This window comes from Melanotaenia boesemani, chromosome 17 (genome assembly GCF_017639745.1).
Source record: "Melanotaenia boesemani isolate fMelBoe1 chromosome 17, fMelBoe1.pri, whole genome shotgun sequence".
Taxonomy (NCBI): domain Eukaryota; kingdom Metazoa; phylum Chordata; class Actinopteri; order Atheriniformes; family Melanotaeniidae; genus Melanotaenia; species Melanotaenia boesemani.
This window is the reverse complement of record NC_055698.1, coordinates 13144376-13165536: the sequence shown is the minus strand read 5'-3', so window position 1 is coordinate 13165536 and position 21161 is coordinate 13144376. Positions and strand designations below refer to the sequence as shown.

Genomic DNA, 21161 nt, shown 5'->3' with positions numbered 1-21161 from the left:
TTTCATCCAATCACCATCACACTTACAGTGATTAATCAGGGTCTGCTCCTGAACAGATACATATAACTACTTCTGGTCTTGGCCTAAGCCCCGACCACTTGAAACAGGAAGTGCCTTTTTCAGACACCGGGGTCCCTCTCCTTAGGAATGAACTTTAAAGTGCTTCAGATCAGGTCAAACCCTTTCATGATACTACAGAAAAAACCCTCAAGTTCCTTCCTCAAGCAAAACATGGCAAATGGCATCCACCGCCATGAAACAGGAAGTACTGACCCAATGTACTCCTGATCTCCACCAAACTCGGCAGGGAGGACATTGGTCAGGTCATTGGTGACATTAGTTGAGAATGATTGAATACAGAATTACTTGCAAGTAATGAGAGTGGTCGTCTCAACTCGCGTGAACCTCTGCATTTCTGCAACGATTGTCAATGAATGGCTTAACCCAGAGTCCTCAGCCAATGGGAGCGATTCAGCAAAGATTCACCACGAATTAACACGTTTTCTAAGTTAAGGCGTGCTCAGAAAGCGCTCAGAACGCGCTCAGAACGCGTCGTGAATGCGCTGAGAAGGCGCATTTGGACGCACGTTTCTGGCTAAAACGGTTTTCCATAATGTTACAGCGTGATACTTTTTGTGGTTCAAACATGGACTATAAATTTGTCGTTGTATGGGGAAACTCTGCTCTACGTCCCTAATTTACTAAATGGGATTAAGTTTTACTTCATTGGAGAGATTTGATGAAGCTTGGAGGACACTGTGATATTGTTGACGTTGCACCCTTCAAGTAGACAGGACCACGTCTTTGTGTCGGCAGCTTATTTCTCCCAGTCCCAGCGGTGCATATAGCCTTTATAATTTTCATTTTTATCGTCAGGAGACAACATTCTATTATCTAAAAGCAGTGCACACACTATTGCAACTCAGAAACATGCACACACCGTCTCACTGAGCGCAGGCAGGTGACGCACCGTGTTGCTTATAACAGTTTTGTGTACAATAATAAACCAGGTCTGCACCAGCCTCTTAACGACCCATTTTTGGAGTCAGGTGTGCTGCAGTATGGACCTACTGAAAACCTGCAGGACACTGGCTCAAGAGGTCCCAAGTTGGGAATGCATGCTTTGGCAATTCAGATACACACACGCAAGCTCCGTCACCGTGGTAAAGTTAGTTTGACGTTCGATATTCAACAGATATTCGGACACCCACTCTCCTCGTCATGTTTAGCTGAGCCTATGCACTTTGTCACGGGTTTGAGAAGCATGATGCCGAGGTTGTGTGGTCTTCACTACCAGTGCAAAGTTAGGGACCGTCAGGAAATTACAGATACCAGAGTTTTTGAAAAACAATATCTCCTCAACCACATGAAATATAAATGTCAAAACAATTTAAACTATTCAACATTTCTTCGTGCATGTTGCACAGCTTTTGTTTTTTCCATTTTCATCACATATTATTTTATATTAATTTTTTTAATATTTCAAACTTCAATAGCTTTTTTAGTCACATGACCTACACACCTCAAATCGCTACCTGATTACACAACCTACCATGCCAAATGTTGCACAGCCTTTGTTTTTTTTCCATTTTCATCACATTTCATTTTATATTAATTTTTTAATATTTCAAACTTTAATAGCTTTTTAGTCACGTGACCTACACACCTCAAATAAAGTTCTTATTGATAAATTTGTGTATCCTTGTATGAATATAGAGTCAACAGGCCTCTTGTATGAAAAAAATAAATAAATAAAAAACACAAGCAGCAGATACACACAACAACAGAGGAACCAGCACATCCCAAATGTTGTGGAACTTCTTTGGTTTTCTGAAAAATAGATTTATCAACATTTTAGATTTTCACATACCATATTTTATGGTATATGTCTCAGTTGTCCAAAGTAAAATATTGTATTGTGTTTGTATAAAAATAACATACATTTTTGCAGCTTACAAATGTACATCAGCAACAGAGACAGCACTTCCATTTTCCTTTCTTAAACCCTTTGAGGAGTGTTGTAGTCATGCCAAGGCACAGTTGGTGGAACCATCATTTGCATGAGTCACACTGAATCTAAAAGATAATTAACAAACAACAAAAACAACAAAATCTTATACATGGACTTAACTGCCTGAGTTCAAATAATCTGATCTTAAATTATAAAATCTTTAGTCATTATCTGACAATAAAGGACTCACATTATTCTTTGTAAATGTGACATGGTACATCAAGGTCATTTTAAAACTCACATTCAAGACCATTTTACTCATCTGGCAACTTGTGACATATTTCAAAATATACAAAATACTGATAATGTATAGATACGCTTAGCTCATGCTGATTGCATTGTAAATACAAGTGTTTTAGGAAGCAATCTTGCGGCAATCACCTTCTACACCTGTGTTGTATAAAATAAAATAACTGACCCACACTGTCTTTGGGCCACCTCCAGGGGGCTTGTCTGTTGCACACATTGAACAGTCTCTCTCTTCATAAAAATCTGCAACAAAAAGCATGTACAGTATATTTCAATAAAAGTTAAATTTCTATTAAATTGATTTAACTTTTTCTTTCATTAACACCCCAGAGCTCTCCAGAATCTCAGCTGCCATCTCCAGTCACTTGGATGACATCGATTCTTTTGATGTGTCAATGTTCATGTCTTCGGGGACATAAGGGTGGTTTTCCACCACCTTCGTGGCCTTCTGGACCATCACGCATAACATGTTGTGATTTTAATAAAAAATGTATCATGCATTAAACTGAAAGATCATGTGTTGACAGAGTATTGTAATACGTAAAATAAACACCTTACAGTTTGAACTCACCTGCATAACCAATACACCGCAGCTGAATGTGTCCTGTTGTATGGTCTGGTTTATAACCCCACCTGTCCACTTTTTTCCACCCAGTCACTTTTGCTGTGGCATGTCCTTCGCATCTTGAAGTATTCTCTAATTAAGAAAAGATATGTTTGCCTCAGATTACTTTATGCTTGAATGATAGTAATGGTAAATAGTAAATGGAATGCATTTATATAGCACTTTTATCCAAAGACTTAATAATTTTGGCCTCTCATTCACCCATTCACACACCAATGATGGTAAGCTGTCATATAGTGTCCTAGCACAACTATCTGTACCAATTACAATTTCAGTGTCAAAATATATCCAAAATAAAATCTAAATCTAAATACAATAGCACATGTATGGTTATTTCACTTAATTTAAATCTTTCCTTATACAAAATGTAATAAATAATCATTTTTTATGATGAGCTTTTCATTTGAAACAATGACCATTGCTGTCGTCTTGCATGGCATAGATATGTATTAAATGTACTTAAGACGTTATTAAATTCCAGGGCTTAGAAAAGTTTTTACAAATGATGTATGGGTATTAATATTTTGAAGAAATAATTAAATACATAATACAACATAATAATGCATCAATTTACTTTTACCTGAATCTGGTTGGGGCATGATCTGAATCAAGCTTTTCATTTTGTCCAGTAGGATCCATAACAAATACCTGGCTGCTTAGTGTATGCAGATACTGTAAACAAAATGTTTAGTTTAATACAAAAAACTTGTGTTGAATGCTTGGATTAATTATCTCTACTATTGATGTAAAAAGACAAACCAGAAACTTCCAGTGGTTGTTGCTGATGCTCAGAAAACTAATAACTGAAATGTATTCCTCAAAGTTGACCTACAGTGGAGCATCTGACATTAGCCTATAAACAATACATAAATGTGAAGAGTTAATTATGCATAATCAAAATATAATTTAAATGTACCTTTGGGGGGCTCTGTCGACGTATCTCTGTTCTTGTACCATTCATTATCACCCCTGCACTATGGTGGTTTAATACTGTGTCCAGGTCCTCTGTTTTTCACTGCCACTTGAAAGAAGCACTCAGTAGTCTAAAAAAATAAATAAATAAGGATCAGAAACTGGAATTTAAAATGTGACACATTATAAGAAGTTTGTAATAAGCACTAACAATTTCAGACAATAAGTCTGCAATGAAATATCAACTTTTAGGTGAAATCAAACTAAATAAACAGGGTTTTTGGAATGGATGGGGATATACATTGTATTATATATACACAACGGGACAAACATGTACAGTAAAATGCCAATATGAATAATATGCCATTATAAAGACAATACATGTGTAATAAAATACTTGGCACATATTATATGTGAAGACAATGTTTCTCAGTTGGTGCCTGTTTGCAAGAAGAAATTGTGAGAATTTTCCTCTCCTATTAGCCACTTGTGTGGCTACAGTGTTTTAAATTCAGCGTGGTGTAAAATGTAGGATGTCCTTTTGAAACTGGAATTGGTGACAGCAACCACCACCTCTGTTGCTTTTTTCTTCCATAGTGCTTGTATCTGTATAAAAAAAAGATTCCACAATATGATATAGAATAGCACCCAGAGATTGTTGGGGAAACGACAACAATAATGATAAACTATATTTATACAATACCTTTTCCATATTGGTTGCTTGAATGTCAGATGGACTTGAGGCATCATCCTTTCCAACAGGCTTTATCCGAGTATCTTTGGGTTTTGCTTTAGGCCTTCTGCAAGACATTTTTGGCACTGGTATTTTCTTTGGTGGCTCAAAGTACTTTGATACTCTCTTTGTAGGGCCCTCATTTTTGGTTCTCTTTGCCCATTGCTCCTCTGCCTGGTCTAAACTTTTTATAGACATTGAAGTACTGGTGGTCAAAGAGGCAGGTAACTTATTTTGGATTATGTGTTCTTTGTATCTGCCTTGCAGAGAGCCATACCTTTTATGTATGAAATCAGCTGGACGGAAGTACTTTTTCTTCTGCAGGATGGAATGTTTCACAATCCTGAACCACATCTCAACTTGGCAGTTTGTTTCTCGGGTCTTCTGGGTTTCTGTTGTTCCATTGCTGACTCTATCTTTGGCATATCTAGACAGATTGCCAAGTAATACCCCACTCCACAGTGGAAAAGTCGCTGGTAAATGGAGATTGCCCAGATACTGTTGTTGTATTTCTGTTTGTTTCACATTCATGGTCATCATTGGTTCCTACCACATGCCCGTCTTTAAAGTCTTTGATATGGCTTTTGCACATGTCCAGACTTCTCTTGGCATGTTTGACCAGATCCCTGTCCTCGGCTGCAGTGAAAAGCACACACATATTTTTGAACACACAAAGTGCTTCATCCATGCTGGTACTGTTCAACAGCACAGCAAAGCAATGTGTGGCATACTCCTGCAGTCCTTTGTCTGCTGACTTTTTTCCAAACCCATGAGAGACAGCTTTAAGAATGCGGGCAGAGCAAAGATGTAATACAGTGAACTTGTGAAGATCACTGCTGGACTTTCACTGCTACCACATCACGGGCTCTTTCAAGATAGGCAAAAATACTCTCCTTGTTGAAAGACAGTAGCACACTATTCATTAGTGCCCAGCTGTAATCTGTCTCTACCTGCCTTACCCTACATGATGTATATTTGGAAACTTTTCTGACTGTTTCCATCAACCAATACGTAAGAATTGGGATGGAATGTTCATCAAGGTGGAGGGTAACTGGCGTGAGTTTGAGATGCTCCACTAAAATCTGTATACTTGCATCCATGTACATATGAACGCCAAATGGGTCCACCTGAAGGTGCTGTATGTAACCACCTGAGGAAATGTTGGTACTGCACTCCATTATTTTCTGTGTTAGCATTAGCTCCAGCAAAACATCATCATGGAGTCGCATACTGTTTTCAATTCAGATGATATCATTTTCAAGACATTCTTAGTTAGACTCCTTGTGATACTGCCTGCAGAAATTTCATCCTTGTGTGTTTTGCTGAGCTGGTGATAATGGTAGTTGCTCACACCTTTTTTGAAGAGCTCTGGCAATTTTCCCTCGTCTTCTGTAACTTGCAGGACGGAATTTCCTTTCGTTTTTTGGATGAGTGACTTCACCATATCTGAGCACTTTGTTATGTTTTCTTTCAGAGTTCCAGGCTTTTGTTTTCTTGTGAACACAAAAAAAGCTTTGCATCTCTTAAATGTGCACACTGCAGATACATGTAGGAAGGATGAGATTCTTTTACGGCTCTGTTTAGGTTTCACATGTTGACATTTAAATGACAGAGTACAGCAAGGGTTGATTTTCATGAACTCTTTGTACAGTATGTCCGTCCATGGTCGCCTAAGGCTTGCTGTGCCTGGCAAAGAAGTTGAAAACCTTAGGTCCAGGTTTTGTTGCTCTAAACTCTACCGATTTCAGAGAGCCTCTGTCATCCTTTCTTCTCCCTCTGACATTCTCTATCTCTTCCTCTGTATCACCTGGTAGATTCTCCTCTCTTACTTGTGTGTCACTTTCAGCAGGGGTAGGAGAGCGTCTCTCTTTTGTTCTTCTACCTGTCATTTCTTTCTCTGTATCTGGTAGCTGTTTGGATTCTTACTTTTTTTTTCTCTTGTTGCTTCTCTCCTTGTTTAATCAATACCTGTGTGCAGAAATGAATAGAAGCAGGCCAGTAATCACTCATCTGAACATCATGTAATGCTGGTGTCCAGCTTCCAGAGCAGCCTCCACAGTGCAGCTCCAGAAGGGACAGTTCATACCGTCCTGATGAAAACATAATTTTTTATTGATGACAAAATCCACAGACAAAAGTTGTCAAGACAGTGAGGTATAAGGGGCATGTTTGCAGTTACCTTTCATATTGACAAACACCACAGACTGTCCAGGGATTACAGTCACCCTCTCTGCAGGACAATTACAGATTAGCTGTGGTAATTCAATTGGTAATATTCTATCTGCAAAAGAAAAGGGATTCACTGAATACCAAAACATTTTTCTCTTTAACAAGAACACACATATGCAGGCCCACAATTTCATATTTTCAACATTGTGTACTACTCAACTTTACATACTACAGTTACTGAATAACCCATACAGACTTTCTTGATAAAAAATATATTTTTGACTGTCAACCAATTTTCTTTGTGAACATTTTTGTTATCTATAATAATCTACACCAGTTCCCTGAAGTTGTCACAAAGTTGGTTTTCCAACAGTCCTGAAGGACAGTAACTGCTACAAACTGTCATTTAAGACAAAAGGGTTTATGTTGAAGAAATTAAGAGTTTTTACTCTGTCACATTTTTCCCACTTACATGATTCCATTTGTATATTATTATACAAAAGAGAAAATGATAAAACAAAGAAAACCATAACATTTGGAAGTGTATACAAAAGTTTGCCTGGCACAGTCAGACACAAAGTATATATGTACTACCGCATGTTTGATGTGAATAATTGCCCTCTGTATCACTCACCACCACAACTGTTGGGGGAAGAGGCATGTGGAAGCCATTGATCCTGGATGTCCGATTGTGTAGTGCTTTGGAATCATGGTAAATTACATCACAATCACTACAGTAGTATTGCATAGGCATACATTCAGCACATCTAATTATGGATTCTGTCTTCTGGCATCTTTGACAGAGCCGTGGTTTTATGCAGTTTTGTCTCAGCATATTGTCTAGAGGCTGAGGTCTGGCTTCCTTCCACCTCTCAGATGAGGCAGTGTTCCTCAGTTTCCAGTCACTGGCGGCTGTTTGAGAGCGTCAGGGGTGGAATCAGCAATATTTGCGTCGCTGAGCAGGCTCTCCAGCTCTTTAAGGACAGAGTCTGTTTCAGAAAGAATAAAATGCATTGATTAAGCAAAATCAGGCCTGAGTAATCATCCAAAACTATATCAAAATCACGATCTAGGCCAATGAAATAATAAAATGACAGGAGGTGACAGTATTCTCTTAAGTCAAAATACGTGGCATGATACCAATTTAGCTACTGTAGCACCACAAAGAAATTTCTATTTATATATCATATTCTAAAGAAAAATATCCTGGATTAGTGGATTGTGGCAAAAATGTTTTTCAATAGAAATGGCAATAATTAAAAAATGATAATTCTGACTACTAAAGCTAAATATGCATTAATGTGTTTGGATTAAAACTTAGTGAAGAGGAAAAGTGTGTTTCCTACACATACACACACGTGATCCCTAATGTACACACTATAACAGTCATTCTATCAGAAAGCATTTAATAATCTATGCTTACAAGTAACACAATAGCCATAAACTTTGTGATTTTTGCTAAAATAAGACAGCTTGTTAAATTTTTATTTTGTCCCATTTTTCTTCAAGATTATACGATTCTACATGCCACAAAAGAGTAAATCATGCTAGTTAGCTTAGCCTTTATTCTTCTAACACTATCATTTGCGATGTGCATCCATTACTATGAATGAATGAATGAATGAATAAATGAATGAATGAATAAATAAATAAATAAAAACTATCTTTAATTTTAACACACATATTATGGCCAGATAGTGCTTAATGTTATGACACTCTATTAGAAACAGGTTGGAAATAATGCCTTTTCACTTACCTAGTCTTTCTTCTTGCTCATCAGGCATTTCTACGGAAGGTTCTTCTGGATTACTGGACATGACTCATCTGGATTGTCTTACTGTAAAAACAAAGTTCAATGTTAAGTGGCTGGTTAGCTTATTTTGTAGAGCATCAGTCTCCCATGTGGGAGACCAGGGTTTGAATCCCACAGGGGATGAATAAATACCTTCCAGTTGGATCCTTAGACAAGACCCTTAACGCTGCTGCCTAACCACTATAAGTCGCTTTGGATAAAAGCGTCTGCTAAATGATTGTAATGTAAGTGTGTCAACAGTACAGGACAGTGTCAATAACACTGTATTGCTGATTTATTAATGTGTGGCCCACACACATTTTCAATCTTGTCTGCAAACTGCAGTGAACCCTCTTTATCTTTTTTTTTTTTTTTTTTTTTTTTAATCCACATTTCCTTCTTATCCATAAGGGAACATAGCCCTCACTAGTCGTATGTCAACAACAAAGACGCTGCACATTAGTGAAACTCAGACATAAGGAACTAACCATGTGAGTTTGATACATTTGACTTGATAGTTCGGGGAATGATATTGCCATCATCATCTCGTTGTCTCCAACGACATGGATTATGTTTGGATCTCCTTCTTTTTTTTTTCTCTTTCTTCCCTAAGAATGGCAACAGAATCCAAACAGTACTGGTAAACACACTGACCACTACAGAACAGCTTTGGTTAAATATATTTTATTCGCAGGGGCACATGGACTACACAGTTTTCATCTTCATTTTTTGGGAGAGGCAGCACAGAGACCAGATCAAACTTGCCAACAATACATCATTCAATCCTCTATTTTAGTGTTCAGCACCATGTTATTTTTGTAAATATAGTTAGCATGTGATATCCATAACAGTTACACATAAGTGTTCATGATTCTTACTAAAAAAAGGAAAGTTTTGAAAACATCACATTACCACTGTTGCCTTAAGTTCTCCTGCCAGAGAATGTGCTTCTCTGAGAATCTCAGCAAGCTGTGGTGTTTCCGAAGCCATAATGCCTAAACAATTAAAATATAAAATGACCTCCCCAAGCAGATAGTTGCTCCAACAGTTGAGTTGACATTCAATTGCTGCAGTTGGAACAATCAATACAATTTATATAAAAATCCTTCCACAAGTTTTCTGCTTTGTCCCATTTGTATGCTCTACTATGATATGTCTATCTTGTTCATTATTGGCAAATCAAGACATCCTGAATAAACCAATTACTGTTCACAAAGATATCATGTCAAATACGAACTGTCTGATACATACATTAAAGTTAAAATAATTAAGATATAGTTGTAAGTAATTTAAACCAGTCTACATACACAGCCTAGCCTATGTGCATATACACCTGACAGTGAAACTAGTGTTATTATTTAACACAATCTGACACAATCCTATATTATTTCGGTCTGGTAATATCTTTTCATGAACAGAGATTTTAAAATGTTAGCATAGCCCACACTTACCAAAGTAGCCTATTCTTTTTTAAGACGCGTAACCGCGAGCTATCTAGCAAGACAAACGGTGGATAATAAATGTAGTTTCTTGCTTTACAGGATATTGAAATTTGAACGACTTAGTAAATCTACTCACCAAATAAATTAGAAATGCCCAAACCTTCCACGGAAATCGTAGCTAAATTGATCTACGGAAGGAGAAAACGCGAAGGCACTTTGACATCTTCTGTTGTGCAGGCGCACTTATCTCTTGTGTTGCTGGATGTTCGTATCAAATCCTACGAGTTATTGTGCACCACTTTTTGTAGGATTTTCTACGAACCAGTAATGAGGATACGTTGATCTATTTCATCCATGTCACAACTTAGGTTAGTGGGACATGGTCATTGTGGTTACCTTTTCTTAAGCTCTTCTGAAGTTCTTCACCCACCTTTCCTCAAGCCCGTGATGTCTTCCAGTGAGGTCAATGAAAGAGCTTCACTTCGAACATATGCATTGATCAAGTACCCTTAAAACCCGCCTGATTAGTCTTTGCCATCCTCAATGCACCTCTTCCTCTTTTCAAAGGTTATCAAGTGATTTAATTCTTCTACTAAAGAGTCATCATTTCTGTGGTTGATTAAGGTTCTTGTAATGGTTATAAAATGATAAGATGTAAAGCGAAAGAATATAATTTGGTAATACTATGGGGTAAAAATGTTATTTGCTTATAACCATCATAGTGCCAAAAAAGGGAGAAAGGAAGACAGTTTATTCTGTGGTAACTGGAAGTTGGAATGACAGATCGAGTAATCTATGATCGACTACTTGGGTCTTTAAGCTGTAATGCTATGAAAAGATACATTAGGTTGATAACATGCTTGAAAAATGCCATTGATTTAATGTTATTCAGTTTATCTTGATTATACGTGACTTTATTAAATATTTGTCTCAAGATTTTGTGTCAGTAGGGTTTGACCATTTTATCATGTCTCGATTGATTATGCCTGAGTGAACGTAGGGGAAACATGTTGCTTTTGCTCGTCCATTACAGCACTGGACATGGCAGCAGTAACACCGTGTCTCGTGTTTGTTTTGCATTATTCCCCTCTCAGGTAAAGTCTTTATTTTATTAATGCATTTTTATGTCAGTGTTCATGTTCTGTGCAATACGGGAAATAAGTTTGAACCGAAAGACTGTTTAGATTAGTAGATTTAGGCTGTGTTTAAGTTTTACTCGCCACAGTTTTCTTGCTAGTCGCATCACGTGGCAGAAGTAGCATTGCAGCAGAGACGGTTGTATCGCGCTTGTGCAATGTTTAGCATTTAGAGAGGATATTTAGAGAGGCGTTATTATAAGTTATTGTGACCGTTTAAATATTTCTGTGTTTGTAAAATAGTGCAAATGGTTTGAAAGACCGAATGCATCAGGTTGGTTTATTGTGACTGTTAAATAGCATAAAATTTTCATTTCTGTTTGTGAATGTACATGCTAACTTCTGAATATGACCGTAGTAATGTAGTCACCCATATTTAGAGTACAGTACTTATTCAGATTTGCGTTTGTATAGAGATTAACTTATATGAAGTTATACCTAAGTTAATTTTATCTTTCAATGTCAAAATGTAATGTATTGGTGAGAACTGTGTTCTTGTAAAAAAAAAACCTACATTACAGCACTGGACGTGGCAGCAGTAACACCGTGTCTTGTGTTTGTTTTGCATTATTCCCCTCTCAGGGGCATAACATTCTCGCCACATGAATATTAAGTTGGCGTAACTTTTGGAAATGCTGCTGTAATCAGACAGACAAGTTTAGTTGCAGCTCATCTTAGTACTATTATATCTGTTAGAGGAACTCTTTTTTTTTCCAGTCTGAACTTCTTTTGCATTAAGCTGTTGATGTTTGAATGTAAGTGACTTTATATTTTTCAAAAATAGGGCAACATGTCTGAGAAAGTTTCTGTAGAATTTTGACTTTCTTGGAGAAAAATAGTCAAGTTTTGCTTCAGGCTGTTATTCACATGAAGGTCAGAAGTTCTAAGAAAAGGGAATGGACAAAAGGAAGAATATTAGCAGAGGAATATGCTCCACAAGCACACATTAAAAAAACTGTGTGGACTCACATTTTGTTTCTAACAGCTGATAAATTTAATTTATAGACAGTTTAAAGCTACTGTAGCTCAACCAGGTGATAACAGGCAGCAGGAGATCATTTATGAATCAGACGGATGTTCTAAGGGGAGCAAATTCACAGACATGGTGTGGATAATAGAGCAATAGAGGTTTTAGCAGTTGAATAAATTGTAACTGACAAGTGTAATTTATTTTTTTCTATTTGCATTTATCAAACCATTCTAGAGGTAATTTAGAAGGCAATGAAGTCCATTCTCTCAAAGTATGCAGATAGGAACTCGTATATACACACAGTGGTTTGTATTGGCAACATACATCTTCATTAGTATCCAGTCATATCTCTGTTCTTACACTCTGCGGCTCCAGTTTCTTTGTTTTTCCCTCATTAATGTTAACACTCTGTCATATTTAGGGATAATGACTGAGAGATGCTTAGAGGATTGTTTAGTGAAAATTATAGTTAATCATGCATATGCTTGATTAATTTCATACAGAGAGAATAACAAAGAAATAAACGACAAATACGCCTTTATTTCCATTTTAGTGCATAAAAGAAAATTTATGGAAACAATCTTTCCCGACTGATGCAGAGACTGAAGGCAGATAGTGTAGGCACAAATCTGGAAATTATATCTGCAGACCTGATTTTTCAGGTTGTTTTTTGCTAGGATGACTTAGCTCCACTTAGCTGCTTTATCAGGGCTACAAATGTGAGGACAGCACACTTTTGCTCCACAAAATACAAAACATTTACTTGCAGAATTATCCCAGTAAACAAGCGCAGTGACCTTAGTAAATAAGTTCAAGTTTGATGAAAACTGTGTGATTGCAGTCATTCTTCTCCACTGCCTCTTTGTTTTCATGAATATCTCCTCAGATCCTGTATTTCATAAGAGCTCTATTTAGCAGACATTAATCAACACAATGGACTCCCCCACCATTCGCACAAAGATTTTCTGTTTATCTGAGCAAAATGTCATGAACTGAGACCTCACAATACATTTTAGGAGGGCTCTTAACTCAGTAAACCAATAACTAACTTGCTTGTTGCATTTCTGGTTACTTGTGCTAACCTTCATGGATGGAAGCTGTGTCATGTGTTTAATGGTTTAATAATAATAATGTGCATATTTTATTGAAGTGATTCATCTCAAATTACAAATGAATTGGATACATAGCTGTAATTTCTGGGAAAATTCCCAATCCAACTGTGTTTTCTTTGTTTTCAATGAACAATAACAGAATTTAATATTTTGTAAGAACTCTATTGTGATCTAATGAAATTGTAATCTCCACATAAAAATAAAAAAAACTCCATCAGTGAAGTAAATTAACTTGGTATACAATAATATCTTTACTGAATATGTCTCATTCAGCAATAATACATTGCATTTCTTGTCTTTTTAATTATAACCATTATAGCAAAGTGACCAAACATTTTAAATGAGTGTCATCTTAAAATTGAGACTAAACAACATCTTTGAAAAGACTACAGCTGTTTCACTAGCAAACCTCATTGAAGTAATGTGAAAGAAAGGCAAACACTATGTAATTGAAAGGGGCTGCTATAATCAACATTTTTCATTCTTCAGCTTCAATGACATGTGACTGATAAATGTTGCCTGCGCTCTTCTCTCTGCTTCTGTTCCATGCTGATGCTTTGCTGTTTCACTCTCCTCTCTTAATCACTGGGACTAAGGTAAATTTGGTTGGATACTACTATTTTTAAGACTTTTACAGTCTTGTCAGTGTCACATCAGGATGGCCTACAAATAGCAGAAGCCTTATCTACACCTACTCAGGAGCTAAAGCTAACTAGCCGCAAGATGCCTCCCCTGTTGTGTTCTTGATAACCAGGGCTGCCAACTCTCACGCACTAGCTGTGAGACTCACTCATTTGAGTAGCTTCACACCCTTTCACACCACACCTCCAATTTCTCATGCTGAAAAACACATCAAGAGCAATTATCCACACACACACACACACACACACACACACACACACACACACACACACACACACACACACACATATATATATATATATATATATAACAGTACAATACAATTACCTTGTAAGTAAAAAGGAAGCAAGGGGTATATATATATATATATATATATATACACATATTGACTAATAAGGAACAAGAGAAGTGAATGAGCAAATCAAACCAAGGGTGCTAAAATAAACGGGAAAAAGAAAGCAAAACAGAATACACAAGGTTGGCCCGGGGACCAGCGAGGCAGGTAACCCCAGAGTGGCCAATAATAATAATAATAATGGATTTAATTTATATAGCACTTTTCAAGGCACCCAAAGTCCTTAAGATTATATTCATTATTCATTCACTCCTCACTCATACTTGGTGATGGTAAACTACACGTGTAGCCACAGTTGCCCTGAGGCATACTGATGGAAACGAGGCAGCCAATCCGTGTCAATGGCCACTCCGACCACCACCAAAAATTCATCCACATTCAAACACCCCTCTTGTGAGTCACAGGATGAAATGAAGGCACATATATAATGTGTTTGCATTGATGCTTTTATACTGAACAAACTGAAATAACTGTGTTCTATAAATTTTGTTTATTTTAGCTTTATACTGTTAAAATAAGCAGGATATGTTATATACATACATACTTTCATAATCTAAAGGTCTAAACAAAAAAGAAAACCTGGCTAAAATAAAAAGGGGAAAAAAGCCAGATGTGGGCAGTGGGATTGCTGAGCTGGAGCACTAAACATAGCCAGAATTCCCATCACAGTGACAACTGGAGGAGGACAGCAAGAGGTTGGCTCTCACATGTAGACTTAAGAATTCAAGAAATAATTAGGGAGGTGGCACTGACAGGTGTCCAGTTAGATGCTCTGCTTGACAGCAGTGCTGCTCCAGGCACATCAGTTTCTGAAGCTGCAGACATAGACAGTCATCCACTGCCAGGCTCTTCAGGGACTCCAGCCCCCACCAGCAATGCAACCGCAGGCACGTCGGTTAGTCAGGGTGCATTTGGCATGTTCATGTTGGAGCCTAAATCACTAAAAATGAATAAAACATATGCTTATTTTTTATTTTGTGGTTCTCTATATGTCTAATTTTATATATATTGCCATTTTGATAAACTTGACAGGCCACTAATGTCAGTATCTCACCAGGTAGAAGCACATAAACAACATTACACACGCGTAAACCAAAAACTGTTAAGTTAGCACACAGCCAATAGATGTTTGATGGAATAATGTTCATGGGAAATGTAATGATTTGCTTAATTCATCACCTGATAAACTGACCAGTAGATTGTCATTTTACCCACCAAACTGAATTTTACCTGCATTTGGTGGGTTGGCATGTGTTAAACAATTATGATCTGGGCTCTAAATTAACAATTCTGTTTTGTAAATTTTTATTAGGTTTTTAAAAGACACTCTAATATAAGATACTATATCACAAGAGTTTATCTTTTAATAAAAATTACTTGAAAATATCTATGGGATAAAACTACCTTCTGTCAACTATATAGCTAAGATACATTACATGACACAAGGCTTTTCAGAACTTACTTTAATGTAAAAAAAAAAAAAAAAGAATGGAATTGTCACATAAGTGGAGATTGTGATGTAATAAAGTTTCATTCCAGAATCATTTTGTAATGCAAGTTCCTAATTAAGTCTTTACTAGATCCTGCCTCACTCACACAAACAACTGAGATAAGATTTCTTGCCAAAATTCAAGGTGAACAGTAAACCCTCACACAAGATGAGTTCAGTGCTTAATGAGCTCCGCTTAAATGGACACTTTTGTGACTTAATCATTAAAGTTGGAGAGACAGAATTTCCGGCCCACAAACTCATCCTTTCCAACTTCTCCCCATACTTCCGGTAAGTTGATTTTGTTTATAACATGGAGGAAAATGGAGGATTTATATTCCCACGCTGAGCATAAAAACAATGTTTTTGCTTTAGTTAAATATCCGAATTTGAAACTATATTTAACTGAAGGGTAATGTTGAATTACTGAGCACTGCTAATTTAACAGGCTTGTCACATATGTTGCTAAAAAGATAATAGGCAATAGGAATTAAATAAATAACCTGTTAAGCCCGACGGACAAGTTCATGTGTGTAAAAAAGTTACTTTAGTGATGTTAGGATATTTTATTTATAATGTGAAAGAAGAATACCTAATGCCACTAAATCAACTCTTCAAGTGCATTTGGTCAACAAAGAATTTGTTTAATAACAACATTAAAATACTTTTGCCACAAACAGCAGCGCCACCATTAACCAGTAACACCCGAAACAAAATGCAACACAACGCGTGATCCCTTCCCTCCACCCAAACATATTGGGTATCAAATGAAACTAGAAAAGCTGCACTTTCATATGATACCAAGCATAAAAAGATATGCGCCAAGCACCTTAGGTCAGTCTCAAAACAAACACAAAGCTAACCGTCGCATATCACAGCAGCCTTATCAGATAGCATGTTTATCATCAAATACAGCACCAAATCCCAAAGCTATTTTCACAAACTGCTATATATTTTATTTCCTTACCTTTTTGTGGTCATTTTCAGTCTATCCACATTGTTCTTCGACCAAAACTCACAATCCATAATGGTGAAACTGCGTCATGCGCTAACATGTCATATGCTCCCATTCACAGCCATTTTGTTGTCATGTTGTGGGTCTTGGCAGCGTAAATAAAGTTTGGTCGAATTCTACATCTTACAAGCTTTCCGACGATATCTTACACTTGAAAGACACTTTATCTGTCAGGTATAAATACTTGCGCGTAAACAAAGGAGCATCATTGCCATTTTGCTGCAGTTAAGCACGTGGGCACACCGGAAAGAGTGAATATCGAACAGCTTTCATTGCCTTTGCTTCATTATAACTTTTTATCTATTTAGAACGAAGGATAAAAGCCATGAACATGTCCAGGAAATTGCAAAGAACCAAATACACCGTGTTGGAAGTTCTGGAGGAAATACAGACACAGCACAATTTGGCACAGTTTGCGTATCCAAGTGGCCAAATAGAAAGTCCGTCTGGTACTATCCACACTAAAACCTGTATAAAAGCTATGAACTTTGTTCTATTCTAAATGAAACTTTGTACAGTTGTAGTCAAGAAGTTGCTGAATCCATGCAGTCTTCACATCTTTATGCACAGAATGATTTCTGTCATGATGTTTTCATCTGTGTACAAAAAAACAAAAAAAAATTGCTGAGGATATATTTTTTTTACCTATGGTATATGACAATTTGCACAGGCATATTAACATTCACAATGTTTCTGACACTGGATTTATATTCCATAGGGTCTTACCTATCCATTGAGACCACGCTTATGTATATTGACCTAAAAATTACAGAGTTATTGTTGATTTAATTTGGGTAGGTCTGTTCAGACAAACCACACCTCCAAAAACCTTCGGGCTTAAAGGGATAATGCATAACAGATTTTTAATGCCTCTTCTGCGCCTCACTGTAATTATTTTAATGTTTTATGTAAACACGCTGAATTGTTTTGTAGATAAAATGTGCTATACAAATAAACTTGACTTTAATTACGCTGTAAGTGTTGAGAAACCCAATTTGGCCCTACACCTTTGTTGGTGATGATTTGTTTTTGACAGGTTTTGTTTTCACTTTGTTGTATTTGTTTTAAAAAGTATTGTAAATGGAGAAAAGAAAACAATATATTGCATGCCATCTTTTTGAACATGGAAATATTTTCTGTGCCTCCTTTTCAGGGCTCTTTTCACACAATGGTCTGAGCCAGATCAGAAGGTCTTTCACATACCTGGCCTCTCTGCTGATACTATGCAGCTCCTCCTTGACTACGCATACACCAGTTGTTTGTCTGTCACAGAGGAAAATGTGCGGGAAGTTATGCTAGCTGCCGATCAGTTTAATGCAATGGATGTCATACAGTCCTGCTGTGACTTCCTTGAGAAGACGCTGAGCCCAAAAAACTGCATCGGCATCTGGCAATTAACAAAAATCTGCTTCCAGCTCACATTGCACTCTAAGGCATACAAATATATCATTGAGCACTTTGAGGAGGTTGTGGCCTACAGAGAGTTGCTCCAGCTCTCTGTGGAGGAGCTCAGTATGGTCATTGAAAAAGACGACCACATTGTCAGAGAGGAATTTGTTTGGGAGGCTGTCTTGAAGTGGATTCGTCATGCTCCACAAGACCGTCAGGGACACGTGGCTACTCTCTTATCTAAGGTAAAGTAACTTATGCAAACACATTTTTATTTAATATTAGTATATTCAGTATTAAGTTGACTTTTATTTGATAGATGTACAGTACCAGTTAAAAGTAGACAGATTTCCCCATTGGATTTATTGGGAACGTGTGTCCAGCCATTTAACTAGTACTGTATGAGTGCTTCAAAACCACATTATTCAATTAAGTTAATCCCTGATGTTGTCTGCCAAGTTTGAGGATACTTTGATATCTGAACTTCTATCTGGCACCTTTGTTTCTACTTGGAAACTGAATTATTTTATTGGAATTTGTTTACAATAAAAAAATATCAATAATACATAGCCTTATCTTGGATGACTATAATTTTTGGAAGATTTTGCTCAGTAAAACAGATTAGGGCACCATATATGTAGCTTAAACTATATCTGAAATTTTGTAAAATGATAAAATGTAAGTTAAATGGTCTGGAAACTTGACATTGAGTGCTACAGCTGACAAAGTCATATTTACTGTATGTATTTTGCCTGCTATCTCCTCACAGGTTCGACTGGCCCAGTTGGGTAGGGACTACATCCAGGCCAATCTGCTGACTAACGACTTAATCAGAAGCAGTACTGACTGTATGGCCATTATTACCAGTGCTATTAAAATTCCATCAACCATCGACGCATACTGCGTACTTCCCTGTAGCCCCCTTTGCTGTCCTCGCCTGCCGAGTGTAATCCTACTGGCTGTCGGGGGCTGGTATGGTGGAGCTCCAACAAACAGCATTGAGGCTTATGATGTCCGGGCTGACCGCTGGACCAAAGTGACAAACAATCTAGAGAGTCCTCGTGCCTATCACGGCACTGCCTTCCTCAATGGATATGTGTACTGCATTGGTGGCTTTGACAGAGCAGAGCATTTCAACAGCGTGTGCAGGTTTGACCCCAGAACGCACACTTGGTCTGAGGTGTCACCCATGTACTACCGCCGATCCCATGTGAGTGTGACCGTGCTTAATGGATGCATATATGCAATGGGAGGCTATGATGGACACACAAGACTCAACACCGCAGAATACTATCGACCTGAAATCAACCAGTGGAGTAATATCGCGCCGATGCATGAGCAGCGGTACGACGCCAGTTGCACAGTCTTCCATGACAGGGTGGGTGAATTGGAGAGCGGCTGAGAGGTCATTAGTGTGAAAGTGAATCAAAAAGGAAAAAAAAAGAAAGAAAAAGTTGTCAGAGAATATTGTTCACAAAGTTAAGTTACTTAAAGCTCCTCTTGAATTTAGATTTACATTTGTGGTGGATTCAATGGATACGAGTACCTGCAAACAGCGGAGTACTACAGCCCAGATACCAACCAATGGACGATAATCTCCCCTATGAACAGCCGGCGAGGTGGACCAGGAGTCTGTGCATATGCAGATCGTGTCTACGTAGTAAGTGCAGGAACCACTGCTGACACACAGGTTACATATAAATGACATCTTTAATGTGTGAAAGCTTTCATCAGCAGGGCTATTAAACTGATCAGGCTCGCAGAGGGGGGGTTTAGGGCATTAAGCTTGTGTTTATAATCATATCTAATTTCTTATTTATTGGCGATTTAATTAATTTGTCATATTTAGGCTACACTTATCAGCCATTCAGCTCCCTGAAAGATGGAGAGCTTTATGAAACCTGATTTGATTGGTATGCATTAATTCAGAAGTATTAGTAGCTGTTTGTTTTATCTTTAGCTGTTTATCTTTTTAACTCAAACTGTTAACCTCTCCATGGTAATGGCTGAAAACTTAGGAAATCACCACATTTTACAAAATTATGCTCGCATCCATTTACCATTGATAATGTAACATGCATCTATTTAATTTCTGTATGTTGTTCAACATAAACACTACCATGTTCCTGATCATAATGCGGCATTCATACAGCATCGTTTCTCCAACTGCCCATATGGGATGAAAATATTTGCCAAAACTGTCTACATCTTGTGAAGGTGTAAAAGGTGTTTCAAGTGCTTCAAGAAGAATATCTGAAAAAAAAAAAACAAGCAAAAAGCAAACCAAACAGTGGAAACACAGCACACAAATGGACAAGTTGGACTTGACTTACTGTTTCTGATCCAACTGTCTCCTTTTTAATCCACTCCTTTATTTTAACTGACGTTAGACTGACATTTTTTTTTTTTTTTTTTTACAAAGATGCCGAGATCCATCTACTGACATTTAAACAATTTCCCATAAAACTGTACTTTCTCTGCCATAGGTTGGCGGATTTGATGGCATCAACCATCTGTGCACTGCTGAGGCCTATAACACTCAAAATGACACTTGGGAAAATGTGCCCTCCATGACCATACCCCGCAGCAACTTTGGCATTGAAGTAATTGAAGACAAGCTCTTTGCTGTTGGAGGCTACAACGGCTTTACCTCTGTCTTTGAAGTCGAGTGCTACAACGCCAAATTGGATCAGTGGTCTGAGGCTGATGACATGAACATTCTCCGCAAGGGTCTGAGCTGCTGTGTGCTGTCTGGACTCCCCAACATGGCTGAGTACTCTATGGGTTGTGACGCCGAGGAGGAAATGGAGTCAGAAGACTCCTCCTGAACAGTCTCTGACAATTTAGTACAGTCCTGCCATGTGCCACCATCCAACACAGGCTCCACTGTAACATTAACAAATTAAATAAATTACTCAGTGCAACTATTGTTCAATGAAAGATTTTTTTTTTTTTTTTTTCACAAATTTGACCCATAAATTACAGAAGCGTGGAGCTGTCACCCAAATAAAAAAAAATCGGACCTTATCACGTTATAACGTGATATAAGGTCCGATTTTTTTTTATTTGGGTGACAGCTCCACGCTTCCATAGATATGTAACATGATTGACATTTCCTCC

The 21161-nt window shown here is 37.5% G+C and overlaps 1 protein-coding gene across 1 annotated transcript; it reads left to right on the top strand.

The window, feature by feature from the left end:
• The first annotated feature begins 11334 nt into the window (after positions 1-11334).
• Positions 11335-20869, top strand: LOC121628061 (kelch-like protein 10). Its single transcript, XM_041966965.1, has 6 exons — positions 11335-11343; positions 15783-15928; positions 17806-18286; positions 18811-19419; positions 19552-19701; positions 20528-20869. The coding sequence occupies exons 1-6, from the start codon at positions 11335-11337 to the stop codon at positions 20867-20869; spliced, it is 1737 nt and encodes a 578-aa protein (XP_041822899.1).
• Positions 20870-21161: the final 292 nt, after the last annotated feature.

What these genes read in the sequence shown, in the direction of transcription:
- LOC121628061 (XM_041966965.1), top strand. An exon ending in TGGCTACTCTCTTATCTAAG is followed by an intron (nt 18,287 to 18,810) that starts GTAAAGTAACTT and finishes ATCTCCTCACAG; the next exon opens with GTTCGACTGGCCCAGTTGGG. An exon ending in ATGCAGATCGTGTCTACGTA is followed by an intron (nt 19,702 to 20,527) that starts GTAAGTGCAGGA and finishes TCTCTGCCATAG; the next exon opens with GTTGGCGGATTTGATGGCAT.